The sequence below is a fragment of the Macrobrachium nipponense genome, chromosome 28 (assembly GCF_015104395.2).
Source record: "Macrobrachium nipponense isolate FS-2020 chromosome 28, ASM1510439v2, whole genome shotgun sequence".
Classification (NCBI taxonomy): domain Eukaryota; kingdom Metazoa; phylum Arthropoda; class Malacostraca; order Decapoda; family Palaemonidae; genus Macrobrachium; species Macrobrachium nipponense.
Genome location: NC_087217.1, coordinates 60,612,267 through 60,636,522, shown reverse-complemented (window position 1 = coordinate 60,636,522; position 24,256 = coordinate 60,612,267). Strand labels below are relative to the sequence as shown.

At 39.2% G+C, this 24,256-nt stretch overlaps 1 protein-coding gene and 1 long non-coding RNA gene across 9 annotated transcripts in view; one reads left to right on the top strand and one right to left on the bottom strand.

Annotated features, from left to right (window-relative positions):
- Window positions 1-24,256, bottom strand: part of LOC135201798 (uncharacterized) — an 86,776-nt gene that overhangs the window by 6,783 nt on the left and 55,737 nt on the right. The window lies entirely within an intron of this gene.
- LOC135201795 (serine/threonine-protein kinase tousled-like 2) overlaps window positions 1-24,256 on the top strand; it is a 218,805-nt gene that overhangs the window by 148,588 nt on the left and 45,961 nt on the right. For 5 of the 8 annotated variants that reach the window (XM_064231053.1, XM_064231057.1, XM_064231058.1 and 2 more), the window contains 7 exons: window positions 1,169-2,088; window positions 15,920-16,040; window positions 16,285-16,553; window positions 17,249-17,428; window positions 17,746-17,993; window positions 20,474-20,684; window positions 20,905-21,026. In XM_064231053.1, the coding sequence (XP_064087123.1) occupies window positions 1,169-2,088; window positions 15,920-16,040; window positions 16,285-16,553; window positions 17,249-17,428; window positions 17,746-17,993; window positions 20,474-20,684; window positions 20,905-21,026 (2,071 nt within the window). The remainder of the gene's footprint in view (window positions 1-1,168; window positions 2,089-15,919; window positions 16,041-16,284; window positions 16,554-17,248; window positions 17,429-17,745; window positions 17,994-20,473; window positions 20,685-20,904; window positions 21,027-24,256) is intronic. The other 3 variants (XM_064231059.1, XM_064231061.1, XM_064231060.1) reach the window with 1 other exon arrangement.

Genomic DNA, 24,256 nt, shown 5'->3' with positions numbered 1-24,256 from the left:
ATGTTGTGATTGATTTCTCTGGTAATTTTGACTTCTGGAAATCATATAACCTGTCACACTTGTTTACATTTGCCTATATTATTAGATAAAAAAAGGTAAACTTTTTCATTTTTTTTCATATTTGATACATTATTACCATTTTAATGCAACACCCATTGTGTTATGTAATGCATGTGCATGCTTCTATTATTTGCAATGCTACCAGAACACATCAGGCATGTGTATTCTGTATTAGCCTAGTTGAGATTTATATTTATGTTGGAGTATCATTTTACTACATTCATGTAAGTGACCTCAGAAACTCTTTAAGGGTTGTGCAAAAGATGTAATTCTAACACTGTTAAAAGAAAGCGTTAAAAGGGAGCTAGGTACAAAAGGTTGTTGTTGATTGTATGAAAGATGTGGGTCCTGTTTCATAGTGATAGTTGCCCCATTGGGGATTTTGGCTGTATAGCTTCCTGGTCCTACTCGTTACCCCATTTGTTGTTTATTTTCTGATGTAGTTAGCATTTAGTAAGGTTGAGTGTTCATATTTGCTAATTAGCAATGTTCACATGCTAAGTAGCAACAGTGGAGTACAATACTTATGATTGAATTAAGTATATGAAATACCATAATTAGATGGTGATTACTTCATGTCAATTTGGGCATTCTAATAGTACTTCACAATGTGAGAACTTTGTCATATATATATCCCAGTTACAAATAGATATATAACTGTCTTGCATATCCTATGCTTTCTTTTGTTATGCGGTATTTTTGGCCCTTCTGTGATGTAAATGACAATTTCTGCCATATCCATGTAGTATATGGGATTGGTTGTGTATAACTACTGTGGAAATGCAGGTTAGAGCTTTAATTGAGCACTCATATTTATAATGAGTGCAGTTACAGCCATGCTTTGGTCATCCTGAACTAGTATTTATGTTCATATTCCTTGTCTGTGCTTTTTGCAACAGAACCAGATTAAGCAATGATGTTGAAAAAGAGATTGCAGAATGAACTTACAATAATTCTCATATTCAAGAACAGTTGTTGAAAGTGCTTTTTGTAGACTGCCCCTTTAGATATTTTAATCTGTAGCTTTTGTACTTTATGGCATTAATGTTTTTATAGTGTACTATTAGTTATACATTCCATGGGTTACTATTACTGTTTCCTTTTGCAGGTGCGGTGACTGGCATTAAGATGGAGCAGTTCAGTGTCCTGGATCCTCGTAAACAAGAGCTCCTGGAAGCACGGATCGGAGGAGGCAGGGTAATGGACCCCCATTTTTTGCTTTCATCAGAGCGTATCGAGCATGTGGAAAATGTGAAAATTGGCTCTTGTAATACCCAAATTACACCTCATAGTAGTTCAAGTGCATTAGGAAGCACACCTGTCATGAAGGAAGATCCTAACTCTCCTGCATTGAGGTTAGAATCCTCCTCATGTGGGTCTGGTTCACAGACCCACTGTGCCCCTGTGCCAAATAGCTTAGGCATTGGGTATACTGCTCAGCCCCAGGACAATGTGCAGCTAACATCTTTGTCAGAACCTCGTTTAGGCCCTAGTGATTCTGCGTGTAATTCCAAAGTTAATTCTACGGCTGGGGCAACCCATGGTCTTCCAGGGCAGCGGCATCAGCAGCAACAGAAGCAGCATCATCTTCATCCGATGTATGTGATGGGAGCAGAAAATCCCCCCGGCAGTCAAGAGGTAACTCATGCCATCCCTGAAAGTGGCTACAGAAACATTGAGGCCTTAGGCACTGGTGTCCCACAGTGCAGTGTACCTGACAGTGAAGGCCATCATTCCCTTGAAGCGGTCAAGGCCCGTTTGCCTCAGCCGTATGATATTCATTCTGTCTCATATAATTTTTGTGAATCCCAGAATAAGTGTCCTGTGGTAGGATTGATTGACTTGGATCAGTCAGACAACAACCTCTCAAAGCTGCAACAAAGGAAGACATCAAAAGCCATGTGGTCCCTTACACCTCCCAGGGGTGGTGGCCGAGGGGGTTCCAGGGTGACTGGGGAAGTGGCGAGGTTAGGAGCCAGGGCAGACCTCCCTGCACACCTGAATCTAGAGGCAGGGAGACTAGAGAAGGTTAGACATGTGGTTCATTGAGAAAAAAAAAGTAAAAAAGAAAGAAATTTGAATTTGATTGGTTCAATGAAACTGGTGAGGACAGATGTTTCAATTAATTTCTTTTATATTAGTTTTTAAATTTTTTGTGTACTTTTGTAAATCACTTCAGTGAATTGTTTGAAGGTCTCTGTCCTCACTGTCACTTGGACTGACCCAATAGTTCTATCTGATTGGTAGTCATGTAGGTGTTGTGTAAAACCATTGGCATTTTGAAAGACAAGTTACTTAGCTCTCTTGAGTTGAAATGGAAAGTTATGGCACTTAACGTGAACTTGCATAAAGATTCAGAAGGTGGGAGGGATGGATGGCCCTGGATCTTGTAACTGCTGCCTTGATTGGTCCTTTGGAAAACTTTTTTTTCTTTTTTCTTTTATGTGATGCTGTTGTTCAGCTTTAGTTTACACACAGTAAATTACATTCATAATGTTCAATTTTGATGTCCTCTGATATAGTCATGTAATGAAAGGGTAATGTTAAACTTAGACATACCCCTAGTGGATTATGCGGTTGCATAGAAGCAGAGGTTAAAGCCATCATTTGTGTTGTGGTTGCCAAGTTTGTGTTAGTTATGGTGTTATGCCCTTTTTGAGTGCAAAGCTTTGGGGGATAATTGTTAAAAATAGTGTACTTTTTACAGGTTTCCTTGGGAGATCATGGCATATAAAATTATTTAAAATTTCAAATTTTTAAGTTCAAGTCAGAGTGATGAATGTTTCTGGGATTGTTGATGCTTGAACCAGTGTGGTGTAATAATGATAAAAAAATATGAAATTGTCAGGTATTTTAGTACTCATGCACTGTAATAGTATGATACGAAGCATAAAAAGGAAGAAAAATATTGCTGAAAAGTTGCTCACACATATTGATATTCTTGGCAACTATGATATGCTTCATAATAAATGAACTTACAAAGGATGCATTGCTGAGAGCAGACACCCTAGTTTTCCACTGGACCAATTTCAGATGGCAGAGACTTGCCTCTGCCGTATTTTCTCTAAGCACATTTCAAGAATGTTGTAGCTCTGAGGAGGAAAAATAATGTTCCGACTGTCAAGATTTTTTTTTTTTTTATCATGTTGGGTGTGTGTACACTATATGTATACATACTAACTTATAACCTTTATACCTTTTGGTAGTCAGCAGGGTTGTGTCAGGGAGGTTGGCAATGGCAATAACATTTCTTTTCAACTGTAAGAATGCTGATTTCCCATACCATATGTAATGTATTGATTATTTTTGTTTTTTCATAATCCTGCTACTCTCTCTCTCTCTCTCTCTCTCTCTCTCTCTCTCTCTCTCTCTCTCTCTCTCTCTCTCTCTCTCTCTCTCTCTCTCTCTCTCTCTCTCATATACATGCTGACATACTCTCTCTCATTTACTACTTGTACATGTACTCTGCTGTCTCTTTTCTCTTATGAAAATGGAAGACATTCAGTAAGCTTTTGCTTTGCAGTTACAATTGTTTATTTGTATCCTTCCTACAGTTTGTCTTGGACCTAAATTTTTTATCTTTTTCAAACATTCTATACATACAGAAAAATCAAGTACTACTACACATTTGTGCATTTCATTTTGATCTGTGTGGCTAATCATTCCTCATTTTTCCTCTCTATTTATTGTACATGTTCCAACAGTTACACAGTGTGTATTTTTTCCAGCTTATTTAGCGTATCCTATTGTCAGTGACATTTTTTACACCAGGTCGATATGAACCTGTGCTTTTAACCCTGGAAGTCGATGTAATCCTGTGTTGAATTGTTGGGAGAAAGATTTTTTTAATTTGGAACATTCTGTTTTAATACACTGTATCCCAGGTATAGAAACCTTATAAAATATAGTTTACTGTACCTGGAAAATATGTAGATTAATTGAGGTTAACTTTGTTCCATCATTTGAGTAGCTTAACATTTTATAGCTATCCATGATATATATACAGTGTTTAAACTTTTTGCTTAGAAGGAATCATAGTAAAAATATGAATTGCAAAGAAAACTTTTATATATATATAAAGATGTAGAAACATTTCTACAGCTTTTTTAATTGAAAGTGAGAGCAAAATAGCTCAGTTTGGAGGAAGTTTGGTCGTAACCAGTGTCTACAGCTATTGTGTCATTTTTTCAAGCTCAACATTTTGTATCATGTTATCTTTGAAAAGACAGTTTGTTGATGTTTTTATTACTTTCTCTACTGGTACGTACATTGTTTATCCTACCACATACTATGTTCCTATTTTTCTCTCTCCCACCACCACCACAGATTTTGTTCCTATTTTCTTTATGTATAGCTAGGTGCATTGGAACTCTGTACGTTGTTAGTTATTGTTCTCTCCCACCTGTTCTCTGGTCTTTTCCCTCACGTTGCTCAACATACTTCACTAAACTTGTTCTCACTGCAGCTTTTGCCCCTATGTTCAATGTTCAGGAATTTCCTTTTCAGCTAGGCCTCTCAAATGTAGATTAGCATATTGATCTGGTGGAACTACATTTTTTTCCTTGAGAATACAAGCTCGCACCTTTCATGCATATGTATTCCTCAGTGTGAGCTAGAATCAGATGTTGAAATTTGGTAAAAAGTTAGTTGACTGGTGGCTGGTGGGGAATCCCCACTCCCTTGCCATAACCAAGCACTTTTTCTCTGGTTGCCATTGACTGAGGACATTTTGATGTGCTCTTGCTAACTGCTGAGTTGAAACTTTTGTCATTTTCATTGTATGGTTGGTGTTGATATTTTTGTTAAGACAGATTGCAATAAGGAAAGGAAGGTGTTTCTCTGTTTTGTGCCTTTGGTGATAGTGTTCCGGTTTGTTATGCTGAGAGTGGTGGCTGGTCTCCTTGCAGAGGTTAGGTTCAACAACAGCAGAGGAAGGCCAAAAGTTGTTTATCTGTTGTTTGAGAGGGGATTACTCATCTTTGATGCTGCTAAAACTTTTCTGGTCCTTCCTGCTGGACAGACTGGCCTCTCTTCATACTTTCTGCTTTTGCAAGGGAATTAGATACATAGGTTGAATGACTGGCTGTGCTCTCTGATAGTGATAACCAAGGTGCATGTGGTTTGCTGTCCCACTACCAGTGCTTTACTGGTGGCTTTGTTGTACTGGCAGATATTTCCACTCATTATTCCAAGTGATCTGTCTTTTGCTGCCGTTTCTTATAAGGATAATATCAAGTACAGGCTGTACTCCATTGGTGCGGCTTTCTAGGAAAAGTAAAACACGTGGACAGTTTAAAGCGAAGAACACAATGGCATATCTTCCCTTCCTCCCCATCATCATCATCATCATCTGCCTCTTTTCCCTTTGTTGGAAGAAGCCCTTTCATAAGGAGTTCTGTCAGGCTCTTGGGGAAGGCAATGGCATTAGTTTGCCTGTCAGAGGATGTCCTTAGAAAGGTGATGTCTTGGATCAGGATATCAATCTGATCCGTAGATCAGGTGATTCCCTGCTTTCCAGCTGATCAAGCAAGCTACTCTTTGTCGTTGACACACTAGAGAAAACTACTTGCCAGAATACTTCTGTCGGAACCATTTTCCCAACAAATTTATTTGGCAATAGTCATACTCAGTGGAACAGATCAGTCTTGGGTCCCTCTTTACACTCTCCAAAGGGTAAAGTTTAGGTGGCTAGGGGCCATTCTGATAGCCAGGCACCTTGATCAGCCATGTAGCATCTTTCCAGTTTTTCAGAGCAATAAAGGGAACCCTCGCTGGGCCTTTGGGGCAGCCTCTATTTTTGTGTTTGGTTTTGGGGGAGTCCTTCCCTCCTCAGACCCAGACCTCTTTCTCTAGGAAAGCCCTGCACCCTTCCCAGGTCTGGGTAGTCTGTGTCCTTCAGAATAGACACAGACTACCTTCAAAGGAATGACTCCTTCCCAGACCTGCCTTCCAGGATTGCTGAGAGCTCTAACCTCATTGGCAGGTGAGTAGGGGATTTTGAAGAATAGTACCCTGGAAGTTGAAATTGAACACACTTTGTAAAGCAAATGGCTGGTGACTGAACACTAGTTGATCTCTCTCCTTTGAATGAGTTAGTTGTAAAGACTGTTCGAGATGGAAACTGCACTTTTTTTTGTTGGATGCCTTTGTGGAGAGTATCCTTTTGCATTCATTATGTCTAAAAGATGCATAATTTCAGGTGCCACCCATCAGTCCTTCAGAAGGAACTTCCACTTTTCAATGAGGTCACTTCTTTGAAGCCCCATACTTCAGACTGTCAACAGTCTCCATATGTTCATGTGAGTGTTCCCCCTGGTATTGGCTTGGGCCCACTTGCAGGGTATATGCTTGGTGCATTACTTGGATGATTGGCTAGTTCTGGTTTCCTTGTAAGCACAGTTGCCATAAACAGAGAATGCTGTCTTGCATTTTATTGCTCCCTGGGGATCGTGATTGACTTAGAGAAGTCAGTGCTTGTGTCCAAGCAGCAAAGTACATGGGTATGCCTATAGATAAGGCAGAAATGAGTGTCTATCAGATTTTGCATAGCTTAGGTAATTTACCCTCAGTTTTCTTCAATGATAACTGGAGCAAGCAGCATTAGGCAGTTCAAAGTGATACTCCCTCCTGGCTTGTACCCTAGGGCAAGGAGGTGAATGACAGCCTTGCTTGGTGGCTGGATGACAGGAACCTCGTTGTGGAAGTTCCCTAGAACTCCATCTTCCTGTTTTTGGATGCATCAACGAAGGGTAGGGTATACACACTTTGTAATCTGTCTGCCTTAGGCATATAGGCAGGATAAGCCTCATTTGCAGATCATTATCTTGGAAATGCAAATGGTGCTACTAGCCCTGCAAGTATTCTGGTATTCTGTGATGGGTCATTCTGTCGTCATGATGAGCAACAGCACAACCATAGTGGTTTACATTAGGCTCAGAGGTCTGGATAAACTAATCCTTTTTAATAATAATAATAATAATACATCAACAAACAATGTTTTGTTTTCCTTTACCACCATCAGATGGCCAGGCAGATTCATGAGTGTGTGTTCTGCCTTGCCATCAAGCTGCCAGCCTAGGTGGGAAGTTTTAGTGGAATGGGTCAAATTCCAGGGCTATTCAGTCGGGACAGATGGGTCTATAATTTCTTCCATGGGAAAGGTTATTAAAAATTTCGGTGTACTCCAGTTTGCCACATGGATACAAGAATCCCCCAGTGATCTGTTCCTCTGTTCCAGACCACAGGCTGCCTTGAAAAATGTCTTCCAGAAGCCTGTAGGACGCAGAATGTCTTGTTTTTCTTCCTGTCTATATATGATTTGCTGAGTGATCATATGAGGTGTGTCACCATTATGTTAAATCTTGTGGTCAAGGTGTGCAATGATTCCTTGTGGCCCACTTTTATGTTCTGTTAGTTAGCTTGCAGCATACCACCTTTTTCGAGACAGGCTCTTCTCAGTCTTGTTGATGAAGCCTCTTGCTCTGCCTTAAGCCAGGTCTTCTAACTAAAGGGCACGGACCTTTTTCTTGGTAAGTGTGCCTGATCATGCTCATAGGAGACGAACAGTCTTGGCCACCTCGTTAGCTTTACCCTTCAAAGTGGGTTGTGGCACTCCAAAGCGTAGTTGAGGCACCAAAGTTCTCTTGGAAGAGACTTCAAATTGAGATTTCACCCTCAAGACTTGTTTTGCATGCCTTTACCATGTCATAACCTTTTGACAGCCTACAAGCATGGTTGTTTTTTTACGTGGTTCTCAGGAGCTAGGGATTAGTACTCTTATTCTGATCAGGAGTTTGTGGCAAACTTGGAATAGTGTCACTTTCTGACAGTAGACTAGAAACTTGGTGCCCTACTTAAAAGAATTTGTGAGTAGAGAGCCTAGTGCAAGTCTGTGCCACTGTCTTTAAGAATCTGACCTCTTAGGCCAGTGTCAGGATCTCTTGGTATCACCAGCACGTAAAGGAAGGTTGGGTCCCGAACACCCTTTTTTCCTGGCTTTGTGAAGTAGTCAAGCAGCCATACTGTTCATCCTGTGAGGGGATGTTTTTCTGGGACTGACTCACTCACTCTTTGTTTCTTCCTTCCTTCCTCTGCAAGGCAGAATTCAGACCAACTATGTGATGGATGATCGGCCACAATGCAGTTAGATTACACAAATGGGCTTTGTAACCTTGAACCTCTACTCATGGAGTGTGATTCCCTCTGCCTTCCCTATTAAGAGGGATATGGTTGACCTGGGTATTAGCTGGCCTCCAACCTGCACTACCCTATCTTAAGGGTAACAATTGGTAATCAGTTTTCCTAGAGTGATAGTTAGATACATCTCACTATGGCTCAATGTTCTATCAGTAGGAGCTTATTATTTCTTGGTAGAGATTCAGCCAGCCAGTTAGTTAGGAAACTATCTTTAATATCTTTCCTCTTAAGGAGTGAATCTATTGCTCTGAGGTAGTGGCTTGTATTCCCATAGGGACAAATCACAAATTGTTAAGGAAGATATTTTTCTTAGGTATACAAACCAGAACCTTTTATCATAATCCCAGGTATACAAACCAGAACCTTATATCATAATCCCACCTCAAGCCTGGATTAAGTGACCAGTTCCAATTCATGCTGAGGAGTAAAACTGCATAAAAGGCTCCAATTTGTATATCCAGGAAAAATACAAATATTGAAATTTTTATACAAATTTTAAAGGCAGGTGGCATCTGTCATTGCCATGTTTATGGTATCTCTTCATAGATGCACGTCTTTTTTAACCCTTAATGGACGGATTGATCCTCGGGAGTAGTAATAACAGGTTTGGGGTGGTGGACAGATTGATCCTGCAGATAAACAATAATACATGCCATCGATTTGAAAAGAATCGGGCTGGAAAGAGGTGCAAAAAACTGCAAAGAAATATTAGAAAAAACTTGTAAAGCGAGAAAAAATGTTCCTGAATCTTCATTCTTGGTAAATTTATGTAAATATTTTTTTCAACAAATATGCTAAGAATGTGTTACTGCTTTTACTTATTATCTGTTTTTGATATTGTTTGAGCAGTAATTATAATTTTACCAAATAAAATAAGTTTATTTATTAGAAAAAGCATATAAGTTGGTAAAATTTACGACTTTCTTGTAAAAGGGGTTGTAAATAGTCATTTTCAACTTCTTGTGGAAGGTAGGGAAAATTTTTTAGAATTTTTTTTTCTTTCACCATGTATATTTGCATATCTTCCTGTTTCCATTGATGTATGTGTGTGTGTGTGGGTTTTTTTTTTTTTTTTTTTTTTTTTTTTTTTTCCTCCAGCCTCAGTTTACCCGGCCTGAGGAGCTGCATATTGATATATTTACCTGTCCAGTAACAGCTAACCTTAGTGTTATCACTTGAAAGACCGTATATTAAACATATACAGTAGTTCATTTTCTTCACTTAGAGTAATCTTTAAGTGCTTTTATATCATGAAGGCTTTTTCAAAGTTTTCAAGGTCCCATACTTCCCTACTTTCCACGAGATGTAGAAAAAGATCATTGTAAATTTTACTAAGTTATACTAGTTTTTTCTAATATTGAATTTTGTTTTGTAAAATTATATATTGTAATACACCATGAACACCTGAATTAGCCCAGGTCAGTGACCAGGGCTAATTCAGGTGTTCAGGTAAGCATTACAGTATTAGTTTTATTATGAAAACTTCATTGTTCATATATGAAACAAACCTTCGGTCTTAACATCAGGATAATCTTTTAAAATTAATAAAAAAAACTTTTGTAATCCAGGAACTATTGACATTTGTGCTTGCCCACAGGGTATTTGGGAGCTCGCACAAATTTTGGGCATCCTGTGAGCACATCAGTTACTTTCATACCACGTTTAAGAGAGGACGTGATTACTCTCTTATCTCTTTAAAGTCGGTTTAGTTTGCCCGTTTTTTCTATCTTTTCTGTGGGTGTGCTCAGTGTGTGTGATCGTGTAGGTTTTTATCCAAGTTTTGAGAGATCATGGAGGGTTTTGCCTCACCAACAAAACTTTATTTGGGATCCTGCAAGAAACGAAGGAAATGCCCTGGAGTGAGTGGGTTTCTTAGTTTGAGATTTTTAACTTCGGTGTGTACAGATCCTCACCCAACATGCAGGAAGTTTCTTCGCTGCAGTCTGGCAGAGAAGGTTTTTCAATTTAAGATTTCTGTGTTTCGGATTGACAACATCTCCACAAGTATTTACAAGAGAATTCACTTGTATCAACGTGGGCTCATGCTCAGAGAATCAGATTAATAAAGTACCTAGACAATTGGCCGATGATAGCGAAGTCCCGAGAAAAATTACTTCAGGACAGACATCTTTTCCAGTTTTGTCACACCTTAGACATTGTGATAAATCTGGAGAGGCCGTTTGGATCTTAGTGAGAGGCTGGTATACTTTGGGATGATATAGACACAGTAAAGGCCAAAGCTTCCCCTTCAGATCAGAGGATACAGAAATGCAAAAGAAGTAGTGAATTACTTCCTGGGAAAGGAAACAGCCAGCAAAGCAGTGGCAAGTAGTTCAAGGGATCCTAAGTTCCTTGGAGAAGTTAGTTCCACACAGGAGACTACAACTTCGATCTTTACAATGGAGGATGAAAGAATTTTGATCACCAAGTGGATCATCCATACGAGGAGATTCCACTGTCAACAGAAGTTGTGGAAAGATCTACTGTGGTAGTTGCAAGGCAACAATCTGACAGTAAGGGTACCCCTTCAACAGCCCTCCCCAGCTCTGCTGTTCTCAGATGCGTCACTTGAAGGTTGGGGTGCTCACATACCGGAGCTGATGATTCTGGGAAAAGGGAGTCGGAAGGACAGAGAACTTCATATAGAACTAAAAGCAGAATTTCTAGCACTACAGGAGTTCTGGGAGAGGGTGAAGGGGCACTCGGTAGTATTGATGTCAGACAACACTACAGCAGTAGCATAAGTAAACAAACAAGGTCTGGTATTTCGACAGTTAACACCTTATGACTGTTCAACTTCATCAGTGGGCTGTAGAGAATTGTAGATGACCCTGGTAGCCCCCTTGTGGCCGAAGGCATAATGGTTCCCAGACCTGTTAGAAGTCCTGGTAGATGTTCCGAGAGAACTACCTCCCTGGAACAACCTACATGGAGAGGTACCACCAGTCAATACAGTCCCTGTCTCTTCACAGGTGGAGATTGTCGAGTATCTCCTGCAAGCAAGAGGCTTTTCTCAAAAAGCAGCGTCACAGAGGCAGGATATATTGGAAAGTCATTGACAGGTGTGTACCAGAGAGAGAGGTCTGTCTACTGTGATTGGTGTTACGGAGTGTTTCTCCACTAAGAACTTCTATTCAGTAGTTAGCTGATTCTCTGATATGCCTCGGAACAGAAAAACATCTTTCTGTACATACCGTAAAGGGGGTACGAATGAAAGATGTTGATATTTCCTCTTCATGGGAAATAGTTATGTTAATGAAGAGTTTTGAGCAGTCCTGTTCCTCTAAGGAACTAAAGTTTCCCGATTGGGGTTTAACCATGGTATTGGCTAGCCTTGCTAAGCTCCCATATGAACCATTGTGACAAGCCACAGATAGAAGCTTGTCTCTAAAAGCAGTGTTCTTTTTGGTTCTAGCATCGACCAAAAGGGTAGGCGAGTTACATGGTTTGTCATATGATGTGAAGCATTCCAGAGGTTGGAAGTCAATAGTGATTGAATTTATACTAGAATTCATAGCTAAGACTCAAAATCCATCAGTGGCAGATCACAGATTTGTCTCCTTTTCTATATCTTCTTTGGAAGACTGTGGATAATGACCCTGAAGAAATGTCGTTATCTCCTGTCAGGGCACTACGAGCTTATTCTAAAAGAGCTCTGTATCGCAGACTCAGATATCAAAGGCTTTTTGTGAGTACAAGCCAGGTCAAGAAAGAAGTGTTTAAGAATACAATATTGTTTGGTTAAGGGAAACAATCAGGGATGCATATTTGACAGAATCTGGAAGGTCAGATAATTTTGTGAAGCTAGAGCTCATGACATTAGGGGCCGGAGCTCTTCTTTGGCATTCAAGAAAAATATGTCTGTTGAGAGGATTTTGAAAGGTGGTGTTTGGCTACGTCAGACAACTTTCACTTGCTTTTATTTAAAGGATGTTTTCCATAGATCCTTGGACACTTCCCTTGGGTCTGGTGGTGGCTGCTCAACAAGTGGGATAGCTCATCTAGTATCCCTGGCGGGTCAGTTAATATCTAGTCTACGGTGAAGGGATGAAAGTAGAATGAATGAGATGACTGGTCTTGTTTCTTATGTTTTCTATCTACCTCTGTACCTATGGCCAATAAGAGGATGAGTACCATTATAAACTGGAACAGACTGGATACAGGTGAGTGAGACAGACAAGCTGTGAAGGTAATCAATAGAATAAGATACTTTTCAGTAGAAATGCACCCCCTCTCTATAGCAAGGAGAGAGTGGGGTGATAACAAATCCACATACAAGATATGTAGGTTTGTTTTGAGAACTGATAGCTCTCCATCTTCCCACAAATGCAATGAACTATGTTAGCATATGAAATACCCAGAGAGATGAACTAATAGACACTCATATATCGTAGGTTCTGAGGTTGTAGTCGATTGCCTTAGAATATTATTATTTGGAAATGGACTGGTCTAAAGGTGGCAAACTCCCAGTCAGTTAAGGATACTTGCCTCCTACCAATGAATAATTCCATCCTAATATTAAGACCAAAGGTTTGTTTCGTATATGAACAAATGACAAATTGTTTTAATCAATTTGTATTTTACATAACTAACAAACCTGAGGTCTTAACATATAAGGGCCCACCTCAAACCACCCCTTTGACAGTCAAAACTGGTCATTGTGGGAGTTCCCACAAACCCCGTGGGCAAGCTTAGATGCCAATACATAGTTCCTGGATTACACTAGTTTTTTTTTTATTAATTTTACTGGATTTCCAGCTGGTGCTAGAAGATTATCTTAATGTTAAGACATCAGGTTTGTTATGGAAAATACAAATTGCACTATATCGAAACAGATAAGAGCTAAAATCAGTGACAAATTTTGAGTATATATGTTGTAAAATATTTACGTAAATTTTCTGAAATTGACAATGCAGCACCATTTTTTTGGTTTATACATGTTTTTTCTAATATTTCTTTGCACTTTTCTTTGCAATATTACAATTATAACTGACATACTATCATAAAAGATACGACTAAAACCAACAGCAACCCCTGGGTATATATATTTATAAGAAAATGTATAAAAAGACACCATGTGAGAGGGGCCAGTAAGTCTCCTTGAAGTCAGACACACAACCAAGTCATAGCCACCTAGAATTGGCTATAGAAGTAATGGAACCTCTTTCTCGCCTGATTCCCCCAAATCGATGGCGTGTAATATAGATTCTCACTATGAGTGAATCCATCCACCACCCAAAACCTGTTTTTGCTACTCATATGAGGTATCTGTCCATTAAGGGCTAAACATGAATGTAATTATGTCTAAATCTAGTAGTTTTGTTTGCCACTTAAAGAGTACGTATAGAGATATGTAAGGAGGAGATATATATGCAAGACAAATAATTTACTATTAATTTTTTTATGAAAGGTAGATATGACTAGGTGGAAGTAATTTATTTTTTTATATTTATGCAGATATTTGTATAGTATTCTCATTTATTTTACTTGTATGTAGTGATTGGTCTGAGTATATTTATAGAGAGGTTGAATGTGAATGTTCACTATCTTTTTATGTCATATCTCGGGGTCAGTTTTTGGAGATAAGCTACATTAGTTTTTAAACATTGTGTACAAAAAATGTTGATACTATGAGGTTACAGTCACTGAAGATTGTTGATAATGCACATAGTCCTACCTGTTTTGCAATAGCCTTTTCCCCCATGCAATGGACCCAGGGAAATCTGCAATCTTCTGATAGTTGTAGATAATAGGTTTTTCCTTGTTAGAAGGAATTTTGCTTCCCTTACTCTGTAGAGATAACTGGAAAGTTTTTGTTGTTGTCTTACGCACCTACGGATTCGATAGTCTCGAGTTTGATTCCCTGCTCTGCCTGTGTGGAATTAGAGGAACTTATTTCGGGTGATCAGAAATTCATATTCTTTCACTCATACCTTGATGAAAGGAATGAAATCTCATCCTAAAGTCATCAGATCTTGCAAAAATTATCCTATCCCTAGTCTGAGATGTGGTAGCTTGACTGTGAATACTGTCATTATTCTATTCAGTCTGCTCTCCAAGACTATGACTGGAACTCCCTCATCCCCATTTTTGTGAAGTTCAAAGAGTTTCTGTCGTGTCCTCTAATGATGGTTCAACCTTTGTTGTGTGAAAGACAGGCATAGAACAATCTGAATTTGTGCTTTTTGTTTCCTCTTCGGTGCTTCTGTCAGGTCTTATGTGTTGGCCAACTAGAATGGGCTTGGCACCTTCCTCTGACCCTGGGCCTGTTTTGAGTGGGATCTCCAGTTGTTTTTGCAAGAAACTAACTGGATTCCATTTGTTTTTAGTACACAAGGTTCAGAGTTTCACTATCCCAATTGAGAAGTAACTGTGGGTTGGGTATTGAGAAAGGATCTTGACCGATAGGTCCCCCCTTCCTTATAAGGGAACATCTATAGACCCATGGACTTTTTTAGTTTTCTCTAGTCTTAAGGTAGATGCTTTACCATTGTGTAGCTTTCGTGCTCCTGTCAGACTGACAGGCTTGCATTCTGCCTGAGTTACATTCCTTAGTAAAATTGCACATTGGATACCAGGTCTGCCCTATTAGCCATTTGAATCTTTGTGCCAGGTGCTCTGGGGTTACAGATGTCAGCTCCTCCATAGGTTAGTAACTGGGAATCTGACTTTTCTTAAGAGTTTGACTGTTACCTATAGGTGAGTGGGCAGCACCTCGCCCTTCACCTACCTGCCAGCAATTAACTGCCTTGTTACTAGGCTTCAGCGATTGTTTCCAGCTGCTGTTAGAAATATTCTTGTATACAAGACTTCATGTTTGTTTATGTAGGAAAAATACAGAATATCTTCAAAATGTCTTACATTATCACACAGTCTAGTGCTTTATTGAAATACCTTCTTTTATGTTTCTTTAGGGAACATCTATTTGATTTTCTATTTTACTGTGTCCTTTGCTTTTTCTGTGTTTTCGAGGAATGTTTATTACCAAAGTTTTGTATGAGTGCAAATCAGTGCCCGTCATTACATTCTCTCTCTCTCTCCTCATCTCTCTCCTCCGCTTCATTCTCGTCTCTCTCTCGGTCTCGTTCTCTCTCTCTCTCTCTCTCTCTCTCTCTCTCTCTCTCTCTCTCTCTCTCTCTCTCTCTCTCTCTCTTGTAGTATTTCAGTTTACTTGCCATCTAATGCCTCCTTGACTTTATGTAGTAAATGTAAAATATCCAATAATATCTTTTTATATTTTCAAGTACATTTGAGGGTGCTGAGCTTTGCAGGAGAGATTTTTTTTTTTTTTTTTAACCTGCACACAATGTAGTCTCTTTCTTTAGACAGAAAATACTCTGTGGGATGATGCTTTATGTATGTCTTATGAAGTTATGTTCATGACTTTATTTTTATAATTGCTTTGGAGAATTTTAATGATCTACAGGTCTTGCTAAGAACATCACCATCATCTATGTAGTGTTGTATTGTCTTTGGTTTATAATCCTGTATTATTGAGAAATTAATTAACTTGCATTGCAGCATGCAAAGTAAAAGTACAGTATGCAAAAGACCTTTTACAGTTCAAAATGCTGCTCATGTTTCCTTCTATTTACAAGTATTTGCTAGAGTTAAATTCGTGTTCTTGAAATATTTATTCACCTCGATTATAAATTTGTTGCAGGTCCACTTAGGGGGGAGTAGCCCTAGCACTCCCACATCTACTCAGCCCCCTACTTCCATGTCCTCAGGGTCAGGGACTCAGTCATTGATATTTGAGAGGCAAGACTCCAACTTAAGCACCGGTAGGTATCTTAAGTGTTGGTTGAGATATTTGCAGATTCATTGGTGTCATAATGAAACTTTTGAAGCTTTTTGTGTGTGTGTGCGTGTTATTAGGTTTATTCTTGTAAGCATTGTCAAAATTATTTTCTCTCTCTCTCTCTCTCTCTCTTCTCTCTCTCTCTCTCTCTCTCTTCTCTCTCTCTCTCTCTCTCTCTCAGTAAATCTACATTTTTGTTATTAATTTACAATTCCAACCTCTTGTAGGCTCATCTGATCGGGAAGAAAGCACTAGTCCTGAAAAAGCTCAGCAGCGAACACCTTCTGACCGAAAAAGAAAAAGGAAAAGTACCAATTCTAACCAAGGGCAGAGTGATGAAGGTGGAGGGGGTGCAGCCCCTAAGATGAGTAGAGCGTCAGATTCAAAGAAAATCAACGAATATTTTAATAAACAAACCACACCCTTAACGACTAATTCACCCCACAGACATTCTGGCGCGAAAAGTCCATCCCCTCAAACACATTTGGGCCATATGGTGAGTTTTATAGATATCATAAGTCATCAGAGTTGAAAATCCTTTTATTTTTCATGTTAAGCACAAAATAATAGTAAAATATTGGCAAATTTCAATACTGATGTTATATTTTATAATTAGCCTATATTGTACTTGTAACATTATTCAGCTACATATTCAAGAGCCTCGTACAAACAGCTGAATCCCTTAATCAAATAAGATTTTTTAGTCTGTATAAAGTGGTTACAAAGTTTTTTTTTTTTATAATAATAATAATCTTGAATTTATAGTGACAAGAAAATGCTGGCCAGTATCCAGTGTGAGAAAAATTTACTACTGCATGATTAAGCCTCCATTAACACACCAGTTTCTTAATACATTTTGGTCATGATAAACTATACATCCCATCCCACAATTTTCATTGTAACATATTCACAATTTGTGATTCTGAGGACATCATCATATGAAGCTAGGGCCAATAAGAAGACTGTCTTCAGGGTCAGGCTCCTATCTGTGGACTGCCTTAGTGGTTCGTAGTGGGGTTTTGTCAGACTACTCAGTACCATGGTCTGATCCCAATCTGGGACTTTTAGTTCCTTTGGTGGACATGACTGTTCAAAGCTCTTCATCAGCATGGCCAACTCCCATGAAGACGAAATGTCCACCCCTTTCATTCGTAAGACTAAGGCTAGAGTATTGGTGTACCTTTGTTTCAGACTGGTCATAGTGGTGGTCTAGGCGATCCACTTGTAGGGCTTATGCCCCCTCCTCGAGGTGTGCCAGTGACCCACCGTGCTACCCAAAGTGATATTACGTATCGTCAGGTTGATGAGATGGAGAGTAGGGCGTCTATGGATATGGAGGCAAAGAATTCAAGAATTGATAATTTGCAATGTGTAAGTTCTGTCAGTCATGATACAGTATCCAGTTGCATGTAAACATTATGCTGTTTATATAACCTTTTCACCCAAAATAAACTGTGTTCTGTGAATGGGAAGTCATGAATCAAGGATTCTTTAGAAGTGGCATTTCTGTGTACTGTATTGTATTCTTGAAGTGATAGGACCCTAAACATTTGGTGATTTAAACCATGAGAATTTCTTCAGAAATGACCAGCAGGATTGATTTAATGGAATGTTTTCTTAAGTTGGAAGGGTTACTTCCTTCATGTGAAATTAACTGCTTTAGTTCATTACAATTTTTCTTGTTTCAGACAAATGAAGAATTATCGAGACAGCTCCAAAGTCAGAGTAAACTAATTGAACAAAAACAGTTGCAAATAAATAAATGTATAGAAGTTGTTAAAAAACTTTTAATAGAAAAAAGCAATATAGAGAAAAAAGAAGCGAGACAGAAATGTATGCAAAATCGGTTAAGGCTTGGCCAGTTTGTTACGCAAAGAGTTGGAGCAACGTTTCAAGAAAATTGGCAAGATGGTTATGCCTTCCAGGAAATCACAAAGTAAGTTTTGTATTTTTTATTATAAGTTTGGGGAAAAGTTGGCTTTAAATTATTGTCTTTTCATAGTGTAGGTTTTATTTTAAGTGTTAGAGCAATTCCTTCATTACATTCCACTTATTCATACGATGTCTTATTCCATATTTCCTTTTAAAGGGCACATGCACGATCCTGTTTGCATAACTTATAGCTTCAGCAGATGTGGTTATCAAACTTTTCAAGCTGTTCACAGATTGACCTAGGTCCTTTCCCTAGTGAAGGAAGCTGGTGAAGCAGCCCCACTTCTGTAGGTTGCATTGCAGAGGGCTACAGACTGGCCCTCTGGCATAGACCCAATCCATCGCTTTACTCTAGTCTTTAGTGGAACCTCCAAGCTAGACTCGGCTCTAATCCTGAAGGGCCTAACCAGAGCCCCTTATGAACCTCTGTGGGAGGTCTTCACTCTGGAACTGACTGTAAAGGTGCTCTTTTGTTGTACCCCTGGTATCTGCAAAGAGGATGGGAGAGTTGCACACCCTTTTTGGGGCCAGTAACATTCTGAGGATACAGCAAACAGGGCTGAACAACATATTAGCTCTTTTTCACATTGCAGTACTGTACTAGCATTGCCCTTGTCTGTGGAGGACAACCCACATCCATGCCCAATTTATGTAGCCAAGAAAGAGAGAAAAATCTACTGGCCTGGGAATACAGGCCCCATGTGCAGGAGCACTTTTTGTTAAATCAAGCAACAAACATTTTCCATTTTTCATGGGGAAGGTTGGTTGTTGGACTTCTTCCAGTGTTATAATTGCATCTGCTGTGACTTCTCAAGTCTGCACTAGATGCCTCCACACAGCTACCATATGATTATATTTTCTTTTAGTACCTTTTTTGATGCAATACAGTTTTATATATGTCTTTTATTGAATGTTCCAAGATATCTGAAAAATGTGCTCGTTTAGGCAGTAATATAGGGTCTAAACAGACATAGATACTTATAAGAAAGGCCAGACCCCTAAAGCATCAGTTGAGGTGCTACTATATTCTTATGTGAACCAGCTTTATTTCCTGAAGCCCTTAAGCTGTATTTACAATGTTCCCATGCTGTAGTTTTTATAAACTGCAAATTATTTAGAAGGACCACTGTTGGTATCTCTTAAACTCAAGTTAGGGAAGTTGTGTAGTTTAACTTGTATTTCTTTTATTGTAAAACATGAAATGGCCCTTTTATTAAAGTACTTTTGAGACCATTGTGTCACATTTGAAGACTCGGATATATGGTGTGTCCAAAGAATCTGTTCTTGAATAATAACTGAATATAGAATCATGGTAAAGTTGAAATAGGTGGATGGTTTCGAGGAAAGAGATTGAAAGTTTTGAGGAAATGCAATCAGAGTTTGGAAACGTTCCAACAATGAGTAGTATGTTGATTTTAAAGCTGAAACCTTTATTTTGGTTTTAAAACATTTATTTTAGATAATGGAATTGTTAAAGTTTTTGTGATTTCAAGTCACAGAACAGTTTTTTCCCACTAGAGGAATGTACATAGGTCAACATTTTACAGATCAGTAGGTAGGGGTATTAGAACTTATGAGGGGTTGTGATTGTTTCTTGCCACTAAAATTTTTAGGTTTCTTGATATGTAATTACTGTATTCTACCCATTCTTCCATCTCTCGGTATTAATAATAATATTTTTAGATTATTCAGTAAAGCATTTAGATGCTTTTTTTCATACCACAAACAAAATGCTACTAGACTAAAAATGGACAATCATAATTATAATAATTAAGCCAGAGCTCTACCATGATCAATATTAATACCAATAAAAACAGTTATTAGTATTGAAGTACATACTTGGAATGATAGGTGTAGTTTACAGCACCCTTATTGAAAGGAATTAAATGGTTTCTGAATCCTGTACTCCCTTTGGCTTCAACATAATTAGTGTATTCTCTTATGCCCAGAAAATGTCGTGAGGGAGGAAGCAGCAACAGCAGTGTTGATCAAGAAAAAAAACTTTTTTAAGGACTTTTAACCTTATTTATTGTGTCCACAAGGACAGTCATTCATTCTCACAAGATAGAGAAAAGGTTGATATATTTTTATCACAAGAATGAGAAAAGGTAGAGAAAAGGTTGATATATTTTTATCACAAGAATGAGAAAAGGTAGAGAAAAGGTTGATATATTTTTATCACAAGAATGAGAAAAGGTTGATATATTTTTATCAAACAAAACCAGGATCTTGGTTAAACCCTTCACATAGAAAGTAAGAAGGTAGGAGGTGTAAATGGAACTGAAGGGTCATGCAAAGAACCTTCAGTATTGTCTATAGTGTGCCCTGCATGGCACACTGAAGGTACCCTCTTATGAAGCACTGTAATGATACTCTTATTTTTAAAAATGTTTTTTGCCAAATGGTAGTGGTTCTTGAACTGCAAAGATTATGTAAATTATTATTACAATATTTTTCTGTACAATCATGTTTTGATTTTTACAGACGGCAAGAGGAACTACAGTCCGAGAGAGAGGAGATAGATCGGCAAAGAAAGCTCCTCTTGAAAAGGAAACCTAATGAGTCGGGTAGCAACACGCGAAAACGGGGCTCAAATAGTCAAAACCAGTCTTTAAATCTTCCAAATGGTCTTGGAGACCATGATCACCGGGACCTGACTATTCAAGAGTATTATGAATCTGAAGAAATATTGAAGGTTAGTTCAGAATGCAGAAAGATCGATTTTAGAATTTTATAATAATGGATGAGTAACATTAAATTTCCATAGCTTTTAAAAGCTTATTTAAAGGAAATTATGTTTTGTAACCCCTAGTCTCATATGTATTGGCTTTTATCAGATGATGTTTTCATTCTCTGAGTTAGGATGTGGAATAACTATTTTGTACTTGACCATCGTTTTATTTTTTTGTCAACAGTTAAGGCAAACAGCACTTAAAAAAGAGGACACAGACCTTCAGCAGGAAATGGAGAAACTAGAGAGAGCGAGAAATTTACACATTAGGGAACTTAAAAGGATCCATAACGAGGATCAGTCCAGGTAAGTTCGTTGTTGTTTTCACCTATAATTATCTTTGATATCAATGTTTGACTCCATAATTCTCTGAGGTTATTGCCTGCTGTTATTTGCCCAGGGTCAGTGATTGTTGCTTTTGGTGCTAAAGGTTGATTTCTTTTGAAATGGAAGAGGTAGGTCATGTAGATACTCAGTTTGGTTTGGACCCTTCGGTGCTTTGATGCTTTCAAGTCTGATAAAATCTTTAATTGGATAGAGGTTATTAGCCAATTAAGATTTTCAAGTCTCCTTTCATTTTAACTTCATTGCGTGTAGGCTTTTGGCTTTTGGTCCTGGTGCAACGTCCTTGCTCATACAGAACTCAGATTGTTGAAAATAAATCTTACCAATCATATGGCAATAGGTCTACTAATATCACTTCATAGTAGCCTCTCAGGTAACAGAAAAAATTAGCCAAAACTATAATGGCAGTATATATCATTGTCATATTGAAACTGTTGCTAGTCTAAGAGTAAGAGAATTGAAGGTGATGGGATAGGCATCCAAATGCCCTTATCTTTTACAGTCATATGGGAAAATGGAAAGGAGATACCTCCAGTGGGCAGAGTATTAATGCAGGATTTCAGGTTAATGGTGGATGAGAAATAGAAATAAAAATATATTTATGTATATTCGATGCATATATATTACAAAAACATACATATGCAAGTAAGGCTATGAAACGACAAAGGAAAGCAAAATACATAATACACATTATTTGCTAGGACATGAGAAGGATTGCTAAAAATTTGAAAAGAATAATTTTATAAAAAAAAAAAAAAAAAAAATAGAGGGAGCAGATGGAGAAAAGGGTATGCAATTACATTTTAGACAGCAGTATATGTGGTGAGGAAAGACCTTCATTAGTGGTTAGACGACCAGAATCTCACGGTGAGAGTCAATCTGCATTCACCCTCTCCAGACTTACTCCTCTTTTTGGATGCCTTCATCGACGGGTGGGGTGCTCATCTGGAAGACCTCCTTGCCTCAGGTGTTTGGAGTGTGGGGGACAAGCTGCATCACGTTAACAGTTTGGAGTTGAAGCAGCTTTCTTAGGTCGGCGGGAGTTCCAGGAGAGGGTAGAGGGTCATTCTGTCGTGCTGATGTTGGATAACACCACAGTGGTCTGGTGTTTCATCAACTCCATTGGTTGACATGATTTGTACCAGTGGCCGATCGACAACTTGCTGGAGCTCTCCACCATATACATCCCAAGCAAGAGGAATGTGGTGGCCTACAAGCTGAATCATTGGAACCAAACCCTGGCCACGGAGTGGTCCCTGCATCAGGATGTGGCAGACAGGCCTTTTCATGTTTGGGGAAGGCCTATGCTAGACCTCTTTGCCACTTGCTTCAACAGGAAGCTGGAGGTTTACATTTCAGTGGTCCCAGATCCTCTTGCTCTAGTAGAGAACGCCTTGGAGCATCCTTGAGACAATCTCAAGGTGTATGCCCTTCCTCCATTCTGCCTGATCCGTCAAGTTCTGAACACAGAATGAGTTTTAGGAATCTCAGGATGACTTTGGTGGCACCTCTTTGGCCTCAAGCAGAATGGTTCCCAGACCTTCTGTCTCTTCTGTCAGAAGTTCCAAGAGAAATTCCCCCATGGGAACAGCTCCTTTGCCAACCTCATGTGGAAAGGTTTCACCAACCAGTAAAGTCCCTTTCTCTTCAAGGCTGGAGACTATCAAGTATTCCCTCCAAGCGAGAGGTTTTTCTCGAAAGGCTACAGGCCAGATATCCAGCTACCTCAGAAAATCTTCGTCAGCAGTTTACCAGGGGAAATAGGCAGTCTACTCTGATTGATGTCATTGACAGGGTTTCTCTCTACTCAGAGCTTCTGTTCAGCAGGTAGCTGATTTTCTGATCTTCCTCAGGGTTGACAAAGGTCTTTCCATTTCAGCTTTCAGAAGATACGACTCAGCCTTTGGGCTTGGTTTTGCACCTGAAAGGGGTGAAAATCTCTTCATCGTGGGAAATCTTGTTGTTAAGGAGCTTTGAACAGTCCTATTCACCAAGAGAACTCAAGCCTCCTACTTGGGATCTTTCTCTAGTCCTGAGAAGTCTCACTTGAGATCCATTCGAGCCCATATGTTGGTCATCGGACAGGGATCTGACTCAAAAGACAGTTTTCCTGTTGGCCTTGGCTTCTTTGAAATAGGTTGGGGGTCTTTGGCCTTTGAATTTATCCTGGAATTCATGGCTAAGATTCAGAATCCCTTGGTGCATGATGACAGATTTGCCTCATTTTCTATTCCCTCACTGAATGACTTTGTGGACAATGATCCACAAGAGCTCTTGCTATGCCCCGTCAGACCACTGCTATGCTATATAAAGAAGACTCGTTGCCTAAGACCTAGGTACCATAGACTTTTATTTATTTATTTTTTTTTAGCACATCCCAGTCCAGAAGGGAAGTGTCCAAGAACACAATTTCATTCTGTTTACATGAGACAATTAAACAGGCCTACTCCTCACTTACTAGTACTGTCACTGAGTCTGTGCAGGCTAGCACATGACATCAGAGGTGTAAGTTCCTCTCTGGCATTGAAGAAAAACTTAGTCTGTTCATAGAATTTTGAGCACTGGTTCTTGGGTACGTCAGTCCACATTCACTTCCTTTTACCTTAAGGATGTTGCCCACAGGTCTTTGGACACTTTTTTCTCTCTCTCTCTCTCTCTCTCTCTCTCTCTCTCTCTCTCTCTCTCTCTCTCTCTCTCTCTCTCTCCAGTGGTGGCTTTTTTTCTCTCCTCTCTCTCTCCCCCTCTCTCTCTCTCCAGTGGTGGCTGCTCAACGAGTAGCGTGTGTAACTCGCTCAGTGGGTCCAGTGGTGGCTGCTCAACGAGTACTGTGTGTAACTTGCTCAGTGCCACTGGCGGGACAATTTGTATCTTACTGGTGGTGGCTGCCCAACAAGTAGTGTGTGTGTAACTCGCTCAGTGCCCCTGGTGGGACAATTTGTATTTTACCTAGGATGATTGTGTGGAAGAGAAAATGAGTGGGTTTGCTGACCTCTTTCTTTCTTTTTTCCTTTTTTCTTCCTATGGGCAGGTCAAAGAATAGACATGTCATATGCTGTAACTGGTCAGATAGAGGTGAGTACAGTGGTCATACTGGTGGTGGTTTTGTATTGTTACTATACAATAGACAAATCTGCTATTTAGTAGCAAGTGCTCCTCTCTCTAGTAAGGGGGGCGAGGAGTGGTGACAAACC